The sequence below is a fragment of the Pterocles gutturalis genome, unplaced genomic scaffold (genome assembly GCF_000699245.1).
Source record: "Pterocles gutturalis isolate BGI_N339 unplaced genomic scaffold, ASM69924v1 scaffold18002, whole genome shotgun sequence".
Taxonomy (NCBI): Eukaryota; Metazoa; Chordata; class Aves; order Pterocliformes; family Pteroclidae; genus Pterocles; species Pterocles gutturalis.
In genome coordinates, this window is record NW_010108286.1 from 60,255 (window position 1) to 80,888 (window position 20,634).

The 20,634-nt window shown below is 43.8% G+C and overlaps 1 protein-coding gene across 1 annotated transcript in view; it reads right to left on the reverse strand.

Moving 5' to 3' along the window:
* Positions 1–1,163: 1,163 nt before the first annotated feature.
* GLI3 (GLI family zinc finger 3) overlaps positions 1,164–20,634 on the reverse strand; it is a 67,431-nt gene continuing 47,960 nt past the window's right edge. Inside the window, exons 7-11 of the mRNA XM_010072596.1 lie at positions 12,558–12,707; positions 11,803–11,967; positions 8,903–9,193; positions 5,401–5,728; positions 1,164–3,456 (exon numbers count right to left, since the gene is read on the reverse strand). Of these exons, the coding sequence (XP_010070898.1) occupies positions 1,166–3,456; positions 5,401–5,728; positions 8,903–9,193; positions 11,803–11,967; positions 12,558–12,707 (3,225 nt within the window). The 3' untranslated portion in view covers positions 1,164–1,165. The remainder of the gene's footprint in view (positions 3,457–5,400; positions 5,729–8,902; positions 9,194–11,802; positions 11,968–12,557; positions 12,708–20,634) is intronic.

Here is a 20,634-nt window from a genome sequence, read left to right on the forward strand (position 1 = left end):
CCATGATGCTTTTGAAGCCATAACTGTGTGTTATGTCAATGGGCATTTACTTATTTTAAAACATAGATCCATCCACGAAGCTGTATGAGCTAAAATGGATGTACAAAACAGTTATCCCAGCAAAGGAATTGTTATGGCGAATAAAGAACCAGTGGCTCAGAAAGTTATTTCTCAACAATTTGCATTTTAAAATAAAAAATCCCCAGTATGGAATATTGCAATTTTGTTACTTCATTGTCTGAAATACTCCATAAGACCCTGACTGTCTCTCCACAAATGTGGTAGGCAATGAAGGGATGACAGACTACCTAAATCACGAAACATGCACATAGTTTTACTAGCCAGTCAGTTAAAAAAGAAGGCTGAAAACCAGAATACCAAATACTGCAAAAGATGAGAGTTGGACTAAGAATAGCTTTCTGGTCCCCCCCTTCCTCTGAAATGGCTTAAACATGACACAATCTCAGCATCATTATGCAAGGCAGCGACAGCTATCTGTGCGTGTGTTTACAAAAACCTTCAACGTTTGCTAGGGATCAAAGGGCTGATGGTTTTACATTTCCTACTGGCTTGAACATCCTAATTTCTTGTGCTCCATGACTCTGAAACTACAGCCTAGGGGCACCATGGCAGTGCATTTCTAAACTGGTTGTCCACCTCAGCGTGATGTGTCCAATGCATCCAGAGAGGATTTCGTCACTGTACGCTCACTTCACATTGTGCCTGGTTATTTTGTGCCTATATATTTAGGGGGGAAAATTGCAAAGTCATTTCATCAGACCTTTCTTTAAAAAAAAAAAAAAAAAAAAAAAAGGAAAACAAACCAAAACCATGCACTTCACACGTTTACATTGGTTTACAATTAAAAAAAAAATAAAAAAGGAAGCATACAGACATTCAAAAAGGGGGAGAGAGAGAGAGAAAAGAGAAGCAGGGGCAGGGGGGGAATGGGTGTAGCAATACTGATTCAAAACTGAAATGGAAGACAGTTTCTCCCTAGAACACTTTAGGGTTTTCAGAGTCCTTATTCCATAAAAGGAATATACTTGAAACACATCCCATTTAGGTGAGATGAGATTGCTAAAATACATACATAACTAAAAAAAAATGAGTCTTTTTTTTTTATCTGTTATCTCCTAAGGGTTTTTTTGTTTCTGTTTTACGTCTATTGCATAACAGCAAGAAACTTGCTTTCTTCTGCAAGTGAGGTCAACAAAGAGCTCATGTCCCCAATAGCCATGTTGGTTGTGCTTACGGGCATAGCTGGGAATGTAAGAGACGCTCGGGGAGTGGTGAGGCGTGAGGAATTGCGGGAGAGATTCTGAATGATACTTGGGCTCAGGGCTCCTGAAATTAAGCTGACATGATCCCCATCATCTATGATAGCATCGAAATCAATCTGCACACCCTCTAGGCTGCTGCTGTCAATGCTGTTAACTGTGCTCGACACTTGGTTAGCCCCCGGGGAAAGAAGCTCGGAGGAGTTTGTAGTCTCAGTCCCCTGCAGCAGGCAGTTCGCTTCCGAACCAAAGAAAGAACCTGTTTTCATAGCTTGGTGGCTAAAGCCCATGGTTTGGTCATATAACTGACCAGAGTAATTCTGCACGTTAGAGCAGAACTGCTGTGATTGACCTTGCATCTCCATCTTAATGGTGTTTACCCTGTACATCTGGTTGCCATCACTTACATGTCCTTGCTGTTGTGCCAGATTGTTTCTCAACATGTTTTGTCGTCTGTTGTCGCTGTAATTAGAGCATGGCTGGTAACTTTTGGCCACCAACAAACCTGAAGGCTGGCTACCAATGGTGTGAGACACCGATGGACAACCCTGCGGCCCTTGATACAGGCTGCTTTGTGAGGTAGGACTAACCTGCCCTAGCATCATTTGACTGGATTGATTGACTCCCTGGTAAGGAACACCATCTCCGACTGGTTGGTTTTGCAAATATTCCTGTTCCATCATATTCCTGTTCTGCATCCCATTTGTCATACCGGTGGCTTGATCACTGGTTGCCATGGGATGGCCAAAATTTTGCTGGTTTCCACTCACTGGCATGTTGCTGCTTCTCAGCTTCTGCCCTTGAACTGCCATGCCACAGGAATTGTCCATCGCCCCAGACATCATTGGTTGCCTGCCGATGCTTTCACTGTAAGGCTTATTGGGCTGCACGCTGAAAGAATTACCGGCTCCACCGCCAAGAAGCGTATTTTGCTGTAAACTGTAGGAACCGTTGTTTTCCACCAGGTTCTGACAGCCATTACGCTGGGCCACGTTGCTTCTCTCCAGGTTCTGCTGTTGAACCATCATATTGTTATACAGTCCGAAGGCCCGAGCCTGCTGCACCGCTGAGCGCTGACTGCATTTCAGTTTCGAAGGAGATAAGTCAGAACTTCCTGAGCTTACTTCATTCCACTGAATGGGCAAGTCACTCTTGTTTGCCTCGGAACCTGCCTGCTGACTGCTCTGTGGAGGGGCTTGGTCAAAGTTGCTCGGGTTGCTGTTTCCTGACACTGAGCTGGGATGCATTTTGTTGCTGTCTAGGACATTGTTCAGCAAGTGGTCGTACATGCTCTGGTTCTGGGAATTCAGATATTGAACCACGTCATCTGGCAGGAGATCCTCATCATTCAGGCTGCCACCCGCTTCCATTGTAGCAGCCTCCAGGGCGACATTCTCGCTGATGCTCGGAGGACAGGGGGAGCTGAAGCCACGGCAGATGCCACCCTCAGAACGGGTATAGTTCTGGAGAACAAGGCTGCGCTTTTCCATGGATGGAGGCAAAGCAGGCGGGTTAAAGCTATTAAGACTGTTGAAACGCTGGACTCTAGGGACAGAGAGGTTGTCAGAGGCCATTCTTACTGGATCACTGGCTCTCCTCATCCCATTTCCTAGAGCATCATGAGACAGAAAATGCCTCCTGCTGTAACCATTTGCCCCACCATCACTACATCTTCGAGGGGCATTCACTGGAGGCAGTGGAGATACTCCAGACTCCCTGCAATCACCCAAGAGTGCCATCCTTGTTTTGAGGCTCATCCTCTCCATGTTAGGCAGTGGAGTTGGTGGGGGTCCACCAGTAGCTGCTGCATATTTAGCTTTCAGCCTGTACTGCTGGGCCGGGGTGAGGCTGAGAAGACTTGGCAGGTCATCACACTGGCTCGCTTCACTGGAGCGCCGGGAGGCATCTGTCGAGATGGGGTCATAGGAGTCTGCAACACTCACGTTCTGTGGTCTTCCCTCCGCCTGGGAGGCAGTGCTGGACCTCCGGCTGGAGAAGCAAGGTGAGATTCCAGAGGATCTGCGGCTGCTCAAATAGGCTGAACTGATTGTGCTCGTATTGCTGTCCCTCCTGTTCAGCATGTTCAACACAGTGATGTCCGTACTTGAAAGTTCGTTCCTGTTCGGCAGAATAGTCATGGATCCTCCCACACTGCAGCTGCTGTTCGGCTGGATACCTGGAGGTAAAATTCACAGTTAAACAAATGGGCATCACCCAGAAATTGGTATAAAAAACATGCAGTAAACAAGTAAGGGGAGTATAGACAAAGAGCCTGCATCATCACAGCAGTGCTCTTTATTGAAAGAAGTACGGACAAAAACTGTGTCCTTAGGTTAAAAGCTAATTCAGAGGCTCAAGGATAACATTTCAGTGTGAATCCCAGCACAAAATTTATAGGCTATAGCCACAAACTGTCATCAGCTGGTGTAGTCCTCTGGCCTGCAGTGCAGCTATGTTGACTGATGTGCCAGAAGGACACATTCGTGAGGGAGCTTTTTATAGGCAAAATATAATTGAACAGGCATTTGCATGGAATGGCAAAATATACAAATTGGAGGCTATTCAAGGTCATTTCTAAGACTTCTTGAAATATTCTTGAAATAAGTCCTAACAACTGCAAAACATCTTTGCTGGTTTCCTTGTTTTGTTTTGTTTTTAAGTAAACAGAATAAATTTCTTAATTTGATTGAATGGGTTTCAGAAAACCTGGGCTGTCGCTGCTGAGTGGAGTGCAGAAACCTATGGGCATGCTGTAGGCAATGTAGAGACAGCAGGGACATACAATTTGGCAATGAGCAGCTCCTTGGACAAAAACAACTACGGATGTTCCGGGTTCAATCTTGCCTTGCTTCCATTCATGGATATCTGCCCTTTGTAGCAGTAGCATCTGTAGACATGACTACTTATCTGTGAGGAAACAGTTTATTTAAAGGGCAGCACCTCTGTGGAAAAGGTGCCTTGTTAAGGCCTCATCTGAAAGACTTCCATACAATAACCTGGCAGGTATTTATTTCATCTGCCTTGCCTCAAAAAACAGGACAGGATGATGATGATCTTGGGTCCAAACTTTTAACTGTATGGAATACTTCAAACATGATCCACAGTTCTCTTGCTGGCCCCCATTCTACAAAACATGGGACAATCTGTGCAAGGTCCTGCACACGGGTCAGGGCAATCCCAAGCACAGACTGGGAGGAGAATGGATGGAGAGCAGCCCTGAGGAGAAGGACTTGGGGGTGCTGGTTGATGAGAAGCTCAACATGAGCTGGCAGTGTGCACTGGCAGCCCAGAAAGCCAGTCGTGTCCTGGGCTGCATCAAAAAAAGCGTGACCAGCAGGCTGAGGGAGGTGATTCTCCCCCTCTTCTCCGCTCTCTTGAGACCCCACCTGGAGTACTGCATCCAGCTCTGGGGTCCTCAGCACAGGGAAGACATGGACCTGTTGGAGTGAGTTCAGAGGAGGGCCATGAAGATGGTCAGAGGGCTGGAGCACCTCCCCTATGAGGACAGGATGAGAGAGTTGGGGTTGTTCAGCCTGGAGAAGAGAAGGCTCTGGGGAGAGACCTTAGAGCTGCCTTCCAGTACCTGAAGGGGGCTACATGAGAGACGGGGAGGGACTCTTTATCAGGGAAAGTAGCGATGAGGGCTAACAGTTTTAATCTGAAAGAGGGTAGATTTAGATTAGCTATTAGGAAGAAATTTTTCACTGTGAGGGTGGTGAGACACTGGAACAGGTTGCCCAGAGAAGCTGTGGATGCCCCATCCCTGGAGAGGTTCAAGGCCAGGCTGGATGAGGCTTTGAGCAACCTGGGCTAGTGGGAGGTGTCCCTGCCCATGGCAGGGGGGTTGGAACTCAATGACATTTAAGGTCCCTTTCAGCCCAAACCATTCTGTGATTCTATGATTCTAAGATTCTATGATTCTATGATTCTATGATTCTATGATTTGACTTCTCTGTGAGCAGGTAGTAAGTGTTTTAATGAGGGAATAAACAAAAAGTGATCAATTTACAAACCATTCTCACAGCTGCTGAGTTCATAAACTGCACTACTGTTTTGCAAGGGTTGCAAGATTGTGCTAGCAAGCAACGACTTTAAGGATAAAAATTGTTACCACTCTCACCATTTCCCATGAGAGGCGGCAAAGTTGGGGCTTTGGAAGGTGGAACGGGGTTCAGTCTTGGAAGCATTCCATTAACTTGTTTCAACCTTTCTAATTTCACTTGCTCCATCCATTTGGTCCCTGTCATATTCCTCCTGGCCTGTAAGCCAAGTGCTGTGGTGGCTGTGGAAATGGTAGAGTCCATGATTGGGGTTTCATCGATGACACTGAGGTCTCCTACACTACCGCCACCGGTCAGAGTAAGCTCGATCCCATTGTTGGAATAGTTGCTGATGGGGGACTGTTCGCTGCTGCATGTAGACTGACCACCAGGGCTTGGCTGAGATGTCTGTTGGAGTGAAATAAGAAACAAAAGAACAAGAGGATTAAGCAAAAAATGTTACGAAGAGCACTTGCAGCAAATGCAGGTCTAAATGGAGCTAAAGAAAACCAAATTTAAAATTCGAGATTAAAATCCACTTTAATATCTTACTGATAGTATTCATTATATCTACATGAGACATTTGTTTCAGTTATTCCCATAATTGCTTCTATCACCTCATGTCATCCATGAGCATGTATGTACAGATATTTTATTCTGGGTATGTGCTGTTCCCAATATTCTGAGTATGCACTGTTCCCAACTGAGGTTGCAGCTCAATAAACCAAGTCAGAATTCAGCCATGTTACAAGGTCTAATTTACACTGCCAGGCTTGCAGCAAGCAAACAAACAAACAAGACTCCAACAACATTGGAATTTGTTTTTTTTTCATTAGACTTGTGGCTAAAGAATGTAAGTATTTTCCACGCTTAAGGCTCATTGTTATGAGCAGCGGTTGGCCTGAAATGTTGGCATGTAATAAAACAGGGACAAAGCATCAGGGCAAAAATACTGTATCATATTATCTGCGTCCTGTGACTCTAACAGCACACTCTAACTTAATACCATCTCTGCCTTGAATCAAGAAGGCGGTGATCTACTGAATCAAAGCCTCTGTTTCATTAGAATTTAAGAATTTAAATTTAAGAATTTAAGTCCACAGTATAGGTTGCTACTCTATGGGGATATAAACCACTGCAAAAGCTTATTCTTTCTTAGCAGTGTTCCCCGCTGCTCTAGCAGAATTCTTGCTGTGGGGAAACACGTTCTTGATTTATTTTTTATACTCATAAAGTTCTTGTAAAAGAATGGGAAAATTTCTCTGACAAACTGAAACACTCAGACAGATAGAGTGACAGACAAAACAGACAGCAGGACAGACAGAAGTCTCTGGATGCAATACCTTAATGTAGGTTGTCAGTCTGATCACAAATCTGTGAGGCATGCAGCATCGTTTTGCTCCCAAGAACAGTTTCATGTAAGTATTTCACTTTGGGGGTTTTTCTTGGGTACTTTTTTCTTTTTCCTGACAGCCTGTGATTTTTTTGCACATTTTACCGATGAATGCTGGCTAGAATTTCTGAGGTAGCAGTGACAGCTCCCACTCTTAACATCAGTGAATGAAGGCACAGATTCATGGCAATACTGTAGCTTCATGTGCCCCTGAGGAGCCCATTAAGATGCGATAACTATTTTATTATTTCTAACTGGAACGATGATACTTAGAATTTGTGAGGCCACACTGAGCAAGTTCATTTTGAAGTCCTGGCCATGGCAGATTTGGTGACAAGAATTGAAATAATTGTTATTACACACAGGAGAGCATTTGTGCTTCTGGACAATAGCTCCATGCCATACGGAAGAAGAGTACTAATGGTCAGAAGCCTGTTCTTGTAGCCATGTGTCAAGATCACAGTGAGGTAGGTTACAGAAGAACTGTATTGTGGGGAACATACATTTCTAGATGTGCAATACAGAAAAAAAATGGATGTCTCATCTAGAGGGGAAGGTACAAAGACATTTCTGAAGACATTTCACCAATATAATCCAGATTTTTCACATGTCAAGTGTTGCAAAATGCTCACAGCACGTTATGTTTAGAAATGAGTTTGATGGATTGCACATTACTAAATAAAGGAATGATTGGACAACAGGCAGAAGGCTAAAACAAAGACATAAATAATGTTGCAATAAGAAAAACAGCAGAAAAGTTAAAATGCCCTCACCTTATTACCCACTGTCCTTAGGAAGTTAGAACAAGCCATTTAAGAGCATTAGACAGAAAAGACATCGGATTAGTTGAAAAACAGAAAACGTAACTTACTTCATACAAGCAGTGAAAAGCAGAAGATACAAAATCGGTTTTAGAAGATATTTTTTCAGTGAGAAATATTTAATACTATGTAAGCAATCAGCATCCATACCCCTCTCCTGCAAATTTTATTCATGGTAACACCATCTATGCTCAACATGCCTCAATAATGCTACAGATGTACCTAGCTAAGCAAGAGGGGAATGGGTTTTGTTCCTTTTAACCTAGGGTAGTTATCACCACAGATGGCAGAGGATCTCTTTTAGACTTCAGTTAGAATTAACTCTGGGCCCTTGGAAGTTTCTAAATTCAGGATTAATACTCCACAGGCTGGGCATAAGCCTTAGGCACAATATAGCAGTGACTCGTATTTCAATGAGTAATCACTTTGAATTGCAGCGTGATTAACACTATGTGCAGAATTTGGAGGGCTCATATTTGTAGTCCCTAAGGGTTAGGTCCAGATGAATCGTAGACCCAGATGTGGAAGAGGATGGAGTGACTGCCTTTTCTAGTTTTAACCATCATGGAGAGGATACATGGCACAGGAAATGCAAGCAAACGAAAGAAGAACTTCTTTGTTTAAGATGGCACATCAAAAAATGGAATAAGGTCCTTTCAACATTCAAGGCTATACTGATTTAATGCCATACATTAAGGTAACGCAGTGAAAAGACCTGCAGAGACTCTTAATTCAGCTCAATTTAGTTAAATGGGAATTAGGTTAATTTGGTCAAGTTAAATTAAGTATCAGATTAACATAAAAGGTCACACCAGAATAGAGATCAAATGTTATCAGAAGATCTCCTCCTGCTGTTTAAGAAAGTCAATTTATCCTGCTTCAGTTTGATCCACGACCCAACAACCTCAAGCCCCTAAAATCTGATATTTCCGCAGGTTCTTTAAAAATTATCATTATCTATATCACCATTTTAGTCTTTTGGACTTGGGTTTTTTCACATTCTAGTTTTGAGCCTGCAGGATTCACATTTTCTAACTTTCTTCTGTAAACAGGAAAAAATGCCTTCTTAAAAATGAAAGCTGTGATTTTCTCATAATATCCTGATTCCGAAAGACGGAGCTTTAAAAGAAACAATTATTGTGAGAGTTGCCAACACTGCAATTACTGCATACTGCACAGACTAGATGTAATTGTTTTATTTGCTATTTCTCAGGCTTTAAAAACATTTTACAATGTAAACAAAAAAGAAAACCTCACAAAACCCAACCTTGTGAGCTGGAGTTTACGGGCTTGAGCATTTCATAAAGGGATTATTAACCGGTTGCAAGAAGAAAAAGGACAAAGTGAGTGGCACAGTGTATTGCATACCATTGGTTTTTCTGACTTGACTGCTTTCACTTGGAGGCATTCTTCACGCTTTGAGGTAGTGTTGCTGAGGTCCTTCTGCTCACCAATTGCACCCTGAGTCTGATGGCCTGGTGACCGGGTCTGAGTGTGGCTGCCTGGGTCTCTCGGTGGTGGAGGCCTCGGGTGGATATCTCCCCGTTGTTTCTTGGTGACGTGTGCCTCCGGGCCATGCACGGTCTTCACATGTTTCCGGAGAGAACTGGGGTCTGTGTAGCGCTTTGTGCAGCCTGGTATCTTGCAAACATACGGTTTCTGCCAAGACAGGAGAAACACTTAAATTAGATTTAACTCCACATTGCACTCCTGAAGAGCTTCTTGGAGCACAGCTGGTGTTACAGTTACACGCTTTCACAGTCAATCTGTTATCTAATTTATGGTCCCTACAGTGACCACACCTAGTCAAACCTATTGATTCCCCTTGTTTTTGAAGATACCCATTAATGCTGCATCATTTTACAGAGGGCAGAGCCCCTCATGATGAGAACTGGCACAGCTTTGACTTATTATTACAGAAGAGTCAACAGAGCTATGGCAATTTATGAAGACTGGCCTCATTTTCTATCCTGTCCATTGCCGATTTCTAGTACGCCCAGTACCTACTTCTTGACACTCAGAGGCAAACAACCCCCTTCAAAACAGGCAGGATTATCTGAGGAAGCATTTTTTTCGAGCCTCCTTCAGATCACCAGAATAACGTCAAAGCACAGGATTCAGTCCTGTAAGCATTTCCACATTGCAGCAATATATGCACTAGTACTATCACTGCACTGGTGCTTAAAACCACTTTCCTTTGTTTGTGAATTTCTCTAGTTCTCTAAGCAACAACAAAGTAAATTTACTGTTTTGTAATTTCACGGAGACTTTCTTTGTTCTTGTATTATGAGACGATTAGAAAGAAAGAGTTGAGCCCTTCCTAAACACTTTAATTGCCTCAGGAAACAACGTATCATTCATTCACTTTTGTTACGGAATTGTTTTCAAGAAACTACTATTTTTAAGTCTTACTTGTACTAGTCCCCAAGAAAAAAAAAAAAGAGCTCCTCATGCAGATTTCCTCAAATGGGTTCTGTGTGCTTACACAGGACACTGCAGAGCCTTTGACAAATGCAGCTTCGTAATGGCTATCTAAGGCCTAAGTCTGCTTCCACCGACATCAGCCTGAAAAAACTCCCCTTGACTTGAACAGGAGCAAAAATGTCTACTGTGAGCAACTTAAAAGTTGATAGTGAGCTACTAAGGCAGGCTTTCTCAAGATGCTATGCAAGTACAAATCAACTAGCTCTCTTCTAAATACATAGAGGGCAGATCTGCACCAAGATGTCTCAGCTGCTTTTAAATCTGTGTGCAGGTTACCTACTGAGAACCAAAATGGCACTGCGGGGAAGTGCTGAATTGGGTCTGTGCATCCCACAGTATTCATGGCACTACATCAGTATACACTGCTTAAGAGTATAACCCTGCTTCATTGGGAAGTTACGGTGAAGGAAATTTTTCATTTGACTTGGCTTCTGCAACCACCAGAAATGATGTGCAGTAGAAAAAAAAAATGGTGACCTACTGTTAGACATGAAATTCTGATCTTAAAACAACAGGGAGTCCGGGTCATGTCTGGAAGTTTGTGAGCATCTTACTCATCAACTAGGCAACAGATTGTTTCAGACAGTGAATGAAATGAAAGCTCAGTGAGCTACTGGCAAGACTTTGATGAACTTCTTTCTACCTTAGTGACAACTCACAAAATTGCTGCTGGGCTTCAATGGAGTTGTTGGGCTGCTGAAAGCACACACTGCAGGGAGGAGGTGAACTCAGAGATGTGCAACACTCACTGCTTCGTTTGTGACTCAAGAGATGCTGCAGGGACCAGGAGACTGGAAGAAGATGAATGCTCCCAGGAGATTTTGCCAACCCTAGCGAATGCCTGCGATGGACATGACAGACAGCTAGAGAAGGATACAAGCCTCCTGGAAATGGATATGGCTGCTATGGTTTCCACACCACACAGTCACCATCCTGGTATGTCCTGCCCTTCCAGTACTTCCAGGTTTAGACTAGAGGTGAAGAGGTATAGGGACAGGTCAAGGAGCAGAGACTTGGCTCCAAGATGTGAGACTGAGGTGTTGTGACTCCCTGTGTAACCTGAAATGGGGCAATAAAACAGGGACAAGGCATGAAGATGGTGTGATTCCTGATAAGAGTGCGCAGCAGTAACAGGAAACACACATTAACAAAGAGGTGTTGCACTGAGAGTTTGGGAGATGGCTGTGACTGCTACAGCTGGTTTGCTTGAGAAGCACCAAATTCCCTCCACTGCATCCCCACCTCATGAGGTCTGTTCAGGATGGAAAGAAAGAGCCAAACAGCCCAGAGAAGGAGAAAAAGGCATAACTCAGAACTCAGAAGGCAACCCAAATTTTCCAGATCCTGGAGCCTTCTCGCTAGCTGTCTGCAGCAGCCAGAAAGGACAGCGCAGGATGCTGCGGGAGCTGCGGCTCAGCAGCCGCCAGGTGTCACCACTGACCCCGGCATGGGGACGCGCTCTGGGCGCTGGACCAGCCTCCCTAGCTCCGGAGGGAAAAACGATCCCAGCTTTTCAAGGAAACCTGGATCTGCCCCTGGTCAATGTGCGTGTTTCCATCAGACCCCTCCTTCAAACCTCTCTTACACTTAATAAAATGACTCGCAGCCTCTCTCGGTCTGTGTGACACAGGAAGGACTGTGCTGGTAAGAGCCATCTAGAACATATTCTCTTTTCAGGTTGATGAGGATTTCTGTGCCTGACCTCTGTAATAAACTGCTATGATCACATTGTGAGTCTGTTTGATGCCGAATTTTATTATTTTTCTGAAGCTGTGCTTACTTACCTCATTGGAATGAGTCCTGTTTTGGTGCTTGGCCCTGTCAGACGCGTTGGAGAAAGCTTTGTTGCAGCCTTCGTGTTCGCACACATATGGTTTCTCTCCAGTGTGAGATCTCAAGTGCGTTTTCAAGTTTTCTAGTCTGGAGTAGGCCTTTGTACAACCTTCAAACTGAAGACAAGAAGTCAGTCTGTATTAATTTTAATCTTTGGACTTGCAGGAAACAGTAAAAGCCGACCTATAAAAGTTTAGAAACTTTCCAAGCCTTCATAACCGTGCCCAATGTAATTTTGTTTTGATTTGTTTGATTTTAATTTTACCCAGGCAAACCCCATCACAGCTCAAGTTAAAATGCTTCCAGCATTACGTAAATCTTCTCTTACAGGAGAGCAGAGTATTTGTGTACTTTGTCTAAGAAAGAAATCCATTGCAAAGTCATTAGAGGCTGGTGGCCAGCAATAATACCCAGCTCTCTCAGAGAAAGTGCTTTTAAATAATTAAGCAAACTCAGCCCTGTTTAATAATGCCTTTTGGGGCTTCTTTGCACTTTAAACTTGAGGAAGTGGGCCAAATTATTAAGTGAATCCCCTCTCCTAAAGCTCTTGTCATCTGGGCAAGCTTAACGAAGCAGACATAGTAGTCTCTTGTCCAACAAATGTCCGATGGACAAGAAATCAGAGAATGCGGCATCTGTGCCGCTCTATTCCCGGCACAGCCCCCACTCCCCCGTCCAAGTCTGGAGCTCAGTCCCCTTTACTCACAGTGCATTTGTGTGGCTTTTCCCCCGTATGTCTCCTCATGTGGACCACCAGCATATACTGGGCTTTGAATGGTTTCTGCTCACGGGAACAGTCCAGCCATCGGCATACAAACTCTTTCTTCTCACCATGTATATGGTCATTGTTTATATGCTGTTGGGGTAGAAGAGAGATTAAAGCTTAACAGAAATGTAACATCGTCATCAGCCTTACTGTATCTTCACATTGGAACAGCACCGGGGCTCGGGTGTGAGCCAGGATCCTGACAGACTGAAAGAGTAAGATTGTCTGTGCTCCAAAGCGATCACAGGGTTCAAATTATACATCTCATTGGAAGTCCACTAAAGCCCACGAATTTGTTTCTACTGACATCAACAGGGACTGGACCAGGTCTGGATAACGGATCCTGCATAACCTCATGCATGGCACCACTTGTGTGATTCACTGAGTACTGCTTTCTTGGATCAGGGAAATCTTACTTCAGTGCCACTAAACCCAAACAAGGTTTACAAAACCAGGCCTTTAAAAACACGTCCTCCAACCTGAAAAATCAACAGAACTGCTAAACCAAGTTTCCACCAAACTTTTTAACTAACTCCCCACTACCCATATTTTCTTTCAGCAAATGTATTGGGTTAGTGTACATGTTGTGGCAGAGGAAACAAAACCCTACACATTGCAGTAACAAAAAACTCTGGAGGACAGAAGCATTCATCAAGCCAGCTTTTGCCATTGCCAAGTACAGCTCCGCCTGAAAGGCTCTGGGAGCGACACCTGACCTGGGCTAGTTGGCACACACGCACGTGTCTTGCTGCGGTCACTGTCATCGGTGTGAGTGTATCCAGAGACAGCCAGGGGCTGCGTACCTTTTACTCTTCCAGAAAAGCAGCTTGTTCCATTCCCTTTAGTAAGATCCCACTCAGCAGAGAATTTAAATACAGATTTAAGTCTCACTGATTGTGTTTCCGAGCAGAAACGGGCAGATGAATCAGGGCCAGCCTCAAGTTTTGGGTTTTTTTTCTCAAGTTTTAGCTGTTTGAATTTTTTTGCACAGCTTCAGAAAGCAAGAAAAGCAGCCTATGCCTGGACTTTCGAAGGTTTATGAAGGCTTGCATTTCAGCAGGCGCTGCCTGACTCATCCTCCCGGACTCTTGGAGAAAGCCTGCCTCAGAGACTTCACCGTTGCTGTACTTTCTACCACAGCTTGCTAGCTGTGCCACTAGATGGCTGCATTTCTCAGGGAATGGGATTATTTCCATCACGGTATGAGAAAAATTCCTTCCAGAGCTCATACTTGTTTGTAGCACAGGGATTAAACCTCTATCTGCTCTGTAAGTAGCTCACAGAAAAAGTCAGCCATACAGAAACTCAGTAGTTCATACTGGAACACAAAGAAGATAATCCCCATATTTTTCTAAAGTCCTGAAAACAATGAGAAAACCAAATAAAATCACTTATGTTCACAATTATATGGCATAGCCATGGCAAACAGATGTGTGCTGCCTATAAAAGATGACTGCCCTTTTTCTCTTTCTGAAACTTTATTGCCATTTCTTAAAAGTTGTGATGGGGCGCAGACCGCGGGAACAGAGCAGATGTGCTGGACAACGTACAACACGCGATCTGCAGGAGTTTGTGCTTTGAGTGCAGATTTCTAGTCCATTTGTACTACCCAGGCCTGTACCAAAAGCATACAGATACCCTGCGCTGTGAAATGGCATCAGAAGAGTACAATGAGGTTAATGGGCACTCTTCTTTCCTGAAAGAGAAAGAAGTAATGGGACAAAACTCAATGCATTGAAGTAATTCTTGGACAAATCTTTCTGTAAACATTACAGACTGTGAGTTATTTGGTTAAACCTACATGGCCAAGAGGGAAATGAAAACTGAGTGTGTGACACATGCTTTCCATTGGACACAAAAAATTTAAGGCTGGTTCAATCAGTTCACAACAGCACCTCCCTTCGCCTCCCGCTGTGTGGACACTCAGGCACCATGGATGCTCTTTCAGAAAAATTCTCCACAGGACACTGTTTCTCTTTGTCCCTGCAAATGAGCTTGCTTCTTGCTCCAGACCTCTAGCCTTTATCAGTGTGAGCATCCTGGCCTTTCTCATGGCTGTAAAACTCCCTTCCTTGCTCCCTCCCCAGGCCAGGCTCACAGCAGCAGCTGACAAAGCTTGCCCAGGATGGTGACTCAATCATTTGCCTCTCTACATCACTCCACTGGCTCATCTGTCAGGTACCTCGTGATCACCCTCAGGTCACTGCACAACTGCATCCCTCTGTACTCGTCTGTCCCGCTCTCTTATCCTGTCCCTCCTTTCCTACTCCCTCTGCTCTTCCTACGACCAAACTCCTCTTTGTGCTGTTTTCCCTCATGGCTCTGATGCTCTGAGTGGCCTCTGAGAGCTCACCTGCAAAGCCAACTCATTCTCATTCAGTGCCTCTGAGGATCCTCACCAGCAGGTAAAGCCTAGGAGAAATGAGCCCATGACATCTTCTCAGATGAGATGCTCCATTGCTTTTTGCAGAGGGGTGATATTTTAGCAGACTTATAAATGCGCCCAAATACTGGAATGCTGGTCTGGTAGAAGACGTTTGCTAGACATTAAATCAGCACAAGTAAAAGACCAACAACCAACAGGAGAAGCCAGCAGCGCTCTCAGGCAAGGAGATTCACAGCATTTGTAATCCTGACCATGGAGGGCCAGATTCAGCTGCCCTCACCCACTCAAGATCTGAAAACTGATCCATCATCTGCTACAGACATGCAGGCAGAACTAAAGAAAAACAAAATGGGAACTAAATCTACACTGGGATTTTTTATCATTATCATTTGGCAGAAACAACGTGCAAAATTTATGACACGTTTGAAGGAAGAGGGAGGTCTCACTGTGCAAACAACGGCTATTAGAAAAGTTCATAAATTTGTGAACTCTGGCATTCACGTTCTTTGACTCAGATAATTACCTTTGGATTTTGCACGGTGTTTTTGGCTCCCTGGTCTCTATTATGAGAGTGAATGAATAGTTTTGAGCTTGTAAAACAAAGAACAGTCAGGAATAAGAGTATTATGCAAAGCAGAAGCCTTGGTACAGTACAATAAGGATTTATAGGGTTTCAATTTATAATCTGTTTGTAACCTTATTACACCCATGAAATGTCACATTCCAGGGACTAGATCAGAAGGATTTTTTTTTTCCTGGTGAAATTGAATTTTGATGCAGTTTCAGGCTGTGAAAAGGCTTTTCTTTTTAATTTTGTAGGCCCAAACCTGCAAGTTTTACTTACATTGGTAATCCTTATTACAGTAAATAGGCGCATGAAAGCCAATGATATTACTCCCTAGTGTCAGTTTTTCTAACATAAGGCTCTGAAGCACCAGCTCTGTATTATTAAGAATTTCTGACCTGAAAAAAAAAAAAAAGCCCCCATTAAAAGCTGGAATTCTACTAGCTATCTCCCATTGCACACAGCTCCAAAAAGCTGCTAAACAGGGGTCATTTGCAGAATACCAGTCACTTTCATGCCACTTGAATGCTCATTACCAAACCTCAGTCCGTCCTGGCTCATTTTCTTTTCTTTAAAAAAAATGTCGCTATTATCATTTGGCTCCAAAATACCCTAAAAAAAGAGGGAACTGACCTAAATACTGATTTTGGTCTCAGAACGTCCTGGCTTTGAAGGAGGAAGCTCCGAGATGGATTTCAATTCCAGAGAAATAAAAGCCACCAAATTCATCGAAATCAAGGCTGAAGTTGGCCTGTTATCTCTACTGGGGAAACTCAAAAAAACCAAGGTAACAAGGAGCACAACCTGCAGTGTCCTGGAAGCATAAACGCTCACATGGTAAGAAATACTATTTTAAAAGGGAACACCTTATATAATCAATGCACACCATACGTGGAACTCCCTCTTGTAGCAGAGACATGAGGTGATATTGGAGGTAGGATCTGTGACAATCTTAGTGTTCCATTTCCCTTCTCCACATTGTTTTAGAAGAAAGGAGTATCTAAGCATATCATAGCTGATTGCTTGGTACCCTTTAGCTATTCAATACATAAACAAAGGCCAAATGTGCTCTCTCAGTAGTCAAACAGCAGGAGGAAAGCCCCTTCATACCAGTGGAATGAGCTAGGAACAACACAAAAAGAATGACTGTCACCTGCAACTGAGATTGCATCTGAAAGCAAAGTGTTATTTGGTGGATAAAGTAGAAAACATCAGGAAAATCTGATTGTGCTTTCTAACCTAGCCACACTACCCTAGCATATGCTAGGAGAAAACTGGGAACAGACCATGCTGTATTGGGGCAATGTGGGAAGTTGGTGGCACAGCGGAAGGCATATCACCATTGTCAAAAATTGGTTTAATTTCAATTATACAAGTTCTTTTTCTTGTCTCACAGTTATTTGCCTGTATTTGAAAAATTTAAAAAGGAGGTGCTAAATAACTTCTCAATAAGTCTCACCACTGACATCAAGCAGAAGCAGCATTTAAGCGATCTTCTAGCACAAATCTCCCTCTGGACTGTCCTGCCACAGAAAGTCCCTCAAACCAGCAGAGCATTTGCTGCACAGGAGACAAAGTGTGAATGGCGAAGAGGCGTTGCCGTGGAACGGCTGCTCAACAGACAAAGTGTGAATGGCAAAGAGGCATCGTGGTGGAAAGGCTGCTAAACACATCCTGCAGCTGCACAAGGGAGGCCGGGAGCCCATGGGCTGCAGAGAGGAAATGTGCAGAGATTGGGTCCAGCAGTAACAGACTGGATAGCTCTGAGACTGGTTTGTCCCTGACCTGCAAGTACTGCAGGGAATGCTTCTTTATGTGTTTTGCATAGGAGATGTTGATTTGTCCTTAAGCCCACATACAGCTAGAAACAGGAGGAGGGATCCTGGCCACCAGGCCCACCCCTCGCTGTAGCAAACCCTGCTACACATAATCCCAGTCACGAATGGAGCAAGCTCTATCTTCCCAGCGCATTGGTGATCTGCTCCCTCTGCTCCCAGCGGATGGCTCTTCTAGGAACTCACTCCTTTGCTGGTTAGCAACTAATTTCTACCTTCAATTTATGCACAGCTGATTTATATTCATTTGTTCTTGTGCCAACACTAACTTTCAGCTTAACCAGCTCTCCTTCCCTGCACAGTGTTTATTTCTCTCCCTCCCCTACCCCAACTAATTGACAGCACTCTCCTCTCTGCCTTCATTTGCTGGATTAAACAAACTGGTTCCTTCTGATCTTCTCTAGGATGACTAAGTCCTCATTGTCCCTCTGACTCTACTTTGGCTTGAGGTGTGGAAGTCCCTGTGTCCTACCTGTCATTTTGTTCCCAGGTTCCTCACTGCCTGGTGTTAGTCCACCCCTCCTCAGTGGTCCTCTCAGCCCTCCTCTTCACCTGCTCTAGGACAACTTCCACCTTCTCGACCAGGATAACGTGCAGTGCACCAGAGCTCGCCCGAGTTGGCATAACAGATTCAAACCTCCCTGTCCTCGCTTAGGTGTAAGTACACATCCCTCCTTCGCTTTGGTCTTGAGACCATTACCAAAGCATCTGAGTACCTCACAGCTTGTGAATGTACCCTTCCTAACAACAAACATGCGGCCATGGTAGAGGCAGAGACTCAATGCCCAGGAAAGCTGAAGCTCACATACACAGAAGTATTTGGGTCCCTGATTCCCACTGAAAGCAGTCACTTGTTCACGAGTGGTGTGCATACTTTTGCAGTTCTTGACCCACACAGCTTCCTGAGATATCTGAGTGATTGTAAAAAGAGTATCAGCATCCAGCAGAGTGACAGGGCAGCACTTAAGCAAGTGCCCAGGCTTGCCTGCTCCCCAGGGATGCAATCCACGGCTCATCATTGCTCCTCGCTACCATTTTAGGTCGTCAGGCAACTAAGAGATGACATCAGGCAGGCCTCCCTACCATCTCATTAACATCTCGATAAAGATTAACTCCATGGTCCACAGCAAGACGGACAAAGACTTTGTAGAGAAGTCAGGATATAAAGGAGGTCCTGGTGAGGCAGGAAATATCCTGTGACAATAGAAATCCTGTTGTGAGGAGGAAAAAAACTGCATCTCCATGGAGTGAAAACCCAGCAGACTTTTCGGACACATTCCAATCACTCTAATCAAGTCTCTCTCTAACCTCTGTGACTCTGTTAGAACAACGCATGCATTTTAATTTCCTCTTATCTGCTGGAAAACAGGTACGGTTCCTGCCTGTCCTTTCAAAAATCATTTGTAGGCACAACCAGGCTAAACAACCACAAGAGACTACTGTCTCCTCCCTGCCGCACAAGTCAAGAGTATGCTTTTGACCTCGTGTCCTTAGGGTGGCATAAGTACTTAAGCCATTTTTAGTTCCCAAGACGGAAGAAGCACTTAAGCTGCTTTAAACCTTTATGCTGGTATAAATGCTTAAGCCGCTTGCAGTTCCTAAAGCCAAGTCGAAGCTACAGCTACACATGAAGAACTCCACATTTCTGCATAGGCACATGCCTGTGGAGAAGTTCAGATAACTATCTCCACTCCTGCTTCCTTTCCTTTGGATGCATTTATTGTTATTCTATTAGAGTTCTTGAGGCGGTCTTGCATACTTCATGGAAGATTTAGGAAATGCTGTTGTGATAGATCTCTGCTAACGCTGATTAGCAACATGACAATTTATACAATCTGCTGATCTGGCCCAAAGCAGGTCAGTGCCTCGACAGTCTTGACACCTTTCCTGGAACAGAATACCCACAGTTAAAATCAGCTGGATCTTAAAAGCCCTGCACGGCAATTTCCTCTGTGCACAATGAATGCACTAAATACTCCGTCTGCACATTGCACGCCTTATCCTGCAGTGTTTGATCTTGTCGTTCAATCTCAATATTTAATTTTCAAAGTTTTCCACTATGAAGCATCTCGCTCCCCCTGGATTTGGTCATGACTGTAAACTTAAATGAGGACTAGTGGAATACACATTTGAGTAATCAGATATTTTGGGGTTACATGTGAGAGAGAGGAGTGGGACTTTTTTAACACTATAAAAAAAAAAGTACCAGAAATGGTTATAACTCTAGTGTGACTACAAAGGTTTTATTCATTAAGAAAAAAATAAAATCACCGAATAAAAAAAGTTCCAGTGAAAAAGATGGTAATTGCAGAAAGGAGTTAAATATGTGGAAAAACAGGAAATAAAACTTACTCTATTTTACAAACTTAATGTATGAACTCTGAGTACATGACTCTTAATACTTAATTGTAAGAAAAAAAATAGACTTCAGTCAGCACTCCAGCTGAATTCATGCTTGAAGCTCATTTATTACTGTGCCGTTCTGGATTCCCATCTCTGTCCCTTGAGAACTGGCAATAGCAGTCAATGAAGAAAGGGAGGGATCAAAATTAGAAGGCCAAGTGAACTGAAAAATAATGATGATTTATAACTTGAGACAGCCCACAGAAGTAGATGGATGAGGATGACAGGCACAGGAGAAGGGCAGCATGGAAACCAATGGCTGGAAGAGAGGATGGAAACACTAAGAAAGGAGAAAAGTGGTGAGGGGGGAATCACATCATGCTCTGGCCACACTGAGACACTGAATGGTTCTGTCCCATAACGGCTCATCACCTTTTCTTAGCAAGATGTCACTGCTCAATAGCTCATAAACTGCTTGTTCACCTGCCTCAGTCTGAAGGGCATGGGTTAATCTGGCTGTTTTGACTCCAGCATCCAAGGGGGCATTCCCATGTGAAGGGCAGTTGGGGTCAACAGCTGTCTTGGGCCAGCACTGCCACTGGGAGAAGACTGGGTTTATAATCATATTTGAAAATGTATTAAAGATCTGGGGTCAGTGTAACACATGGAAAGAGACTGTTCTTGTCTCACGGGGCATACAAGTTCAGAAGCAAAGAATGCACAAAGGCCGAGAACAGTCAAACTAAAAATAATTAATGAACATTCGCATTTTGTGGAGTTTAGTACAAGCCTAAGCAGGAGTAACCTTTTTGCCCCAAACACTGTTTAATCAAGCCATAGCTTGGTTAATCAAATGATTTTTTATGTATGGGCTTGGAAAAGTCTTGT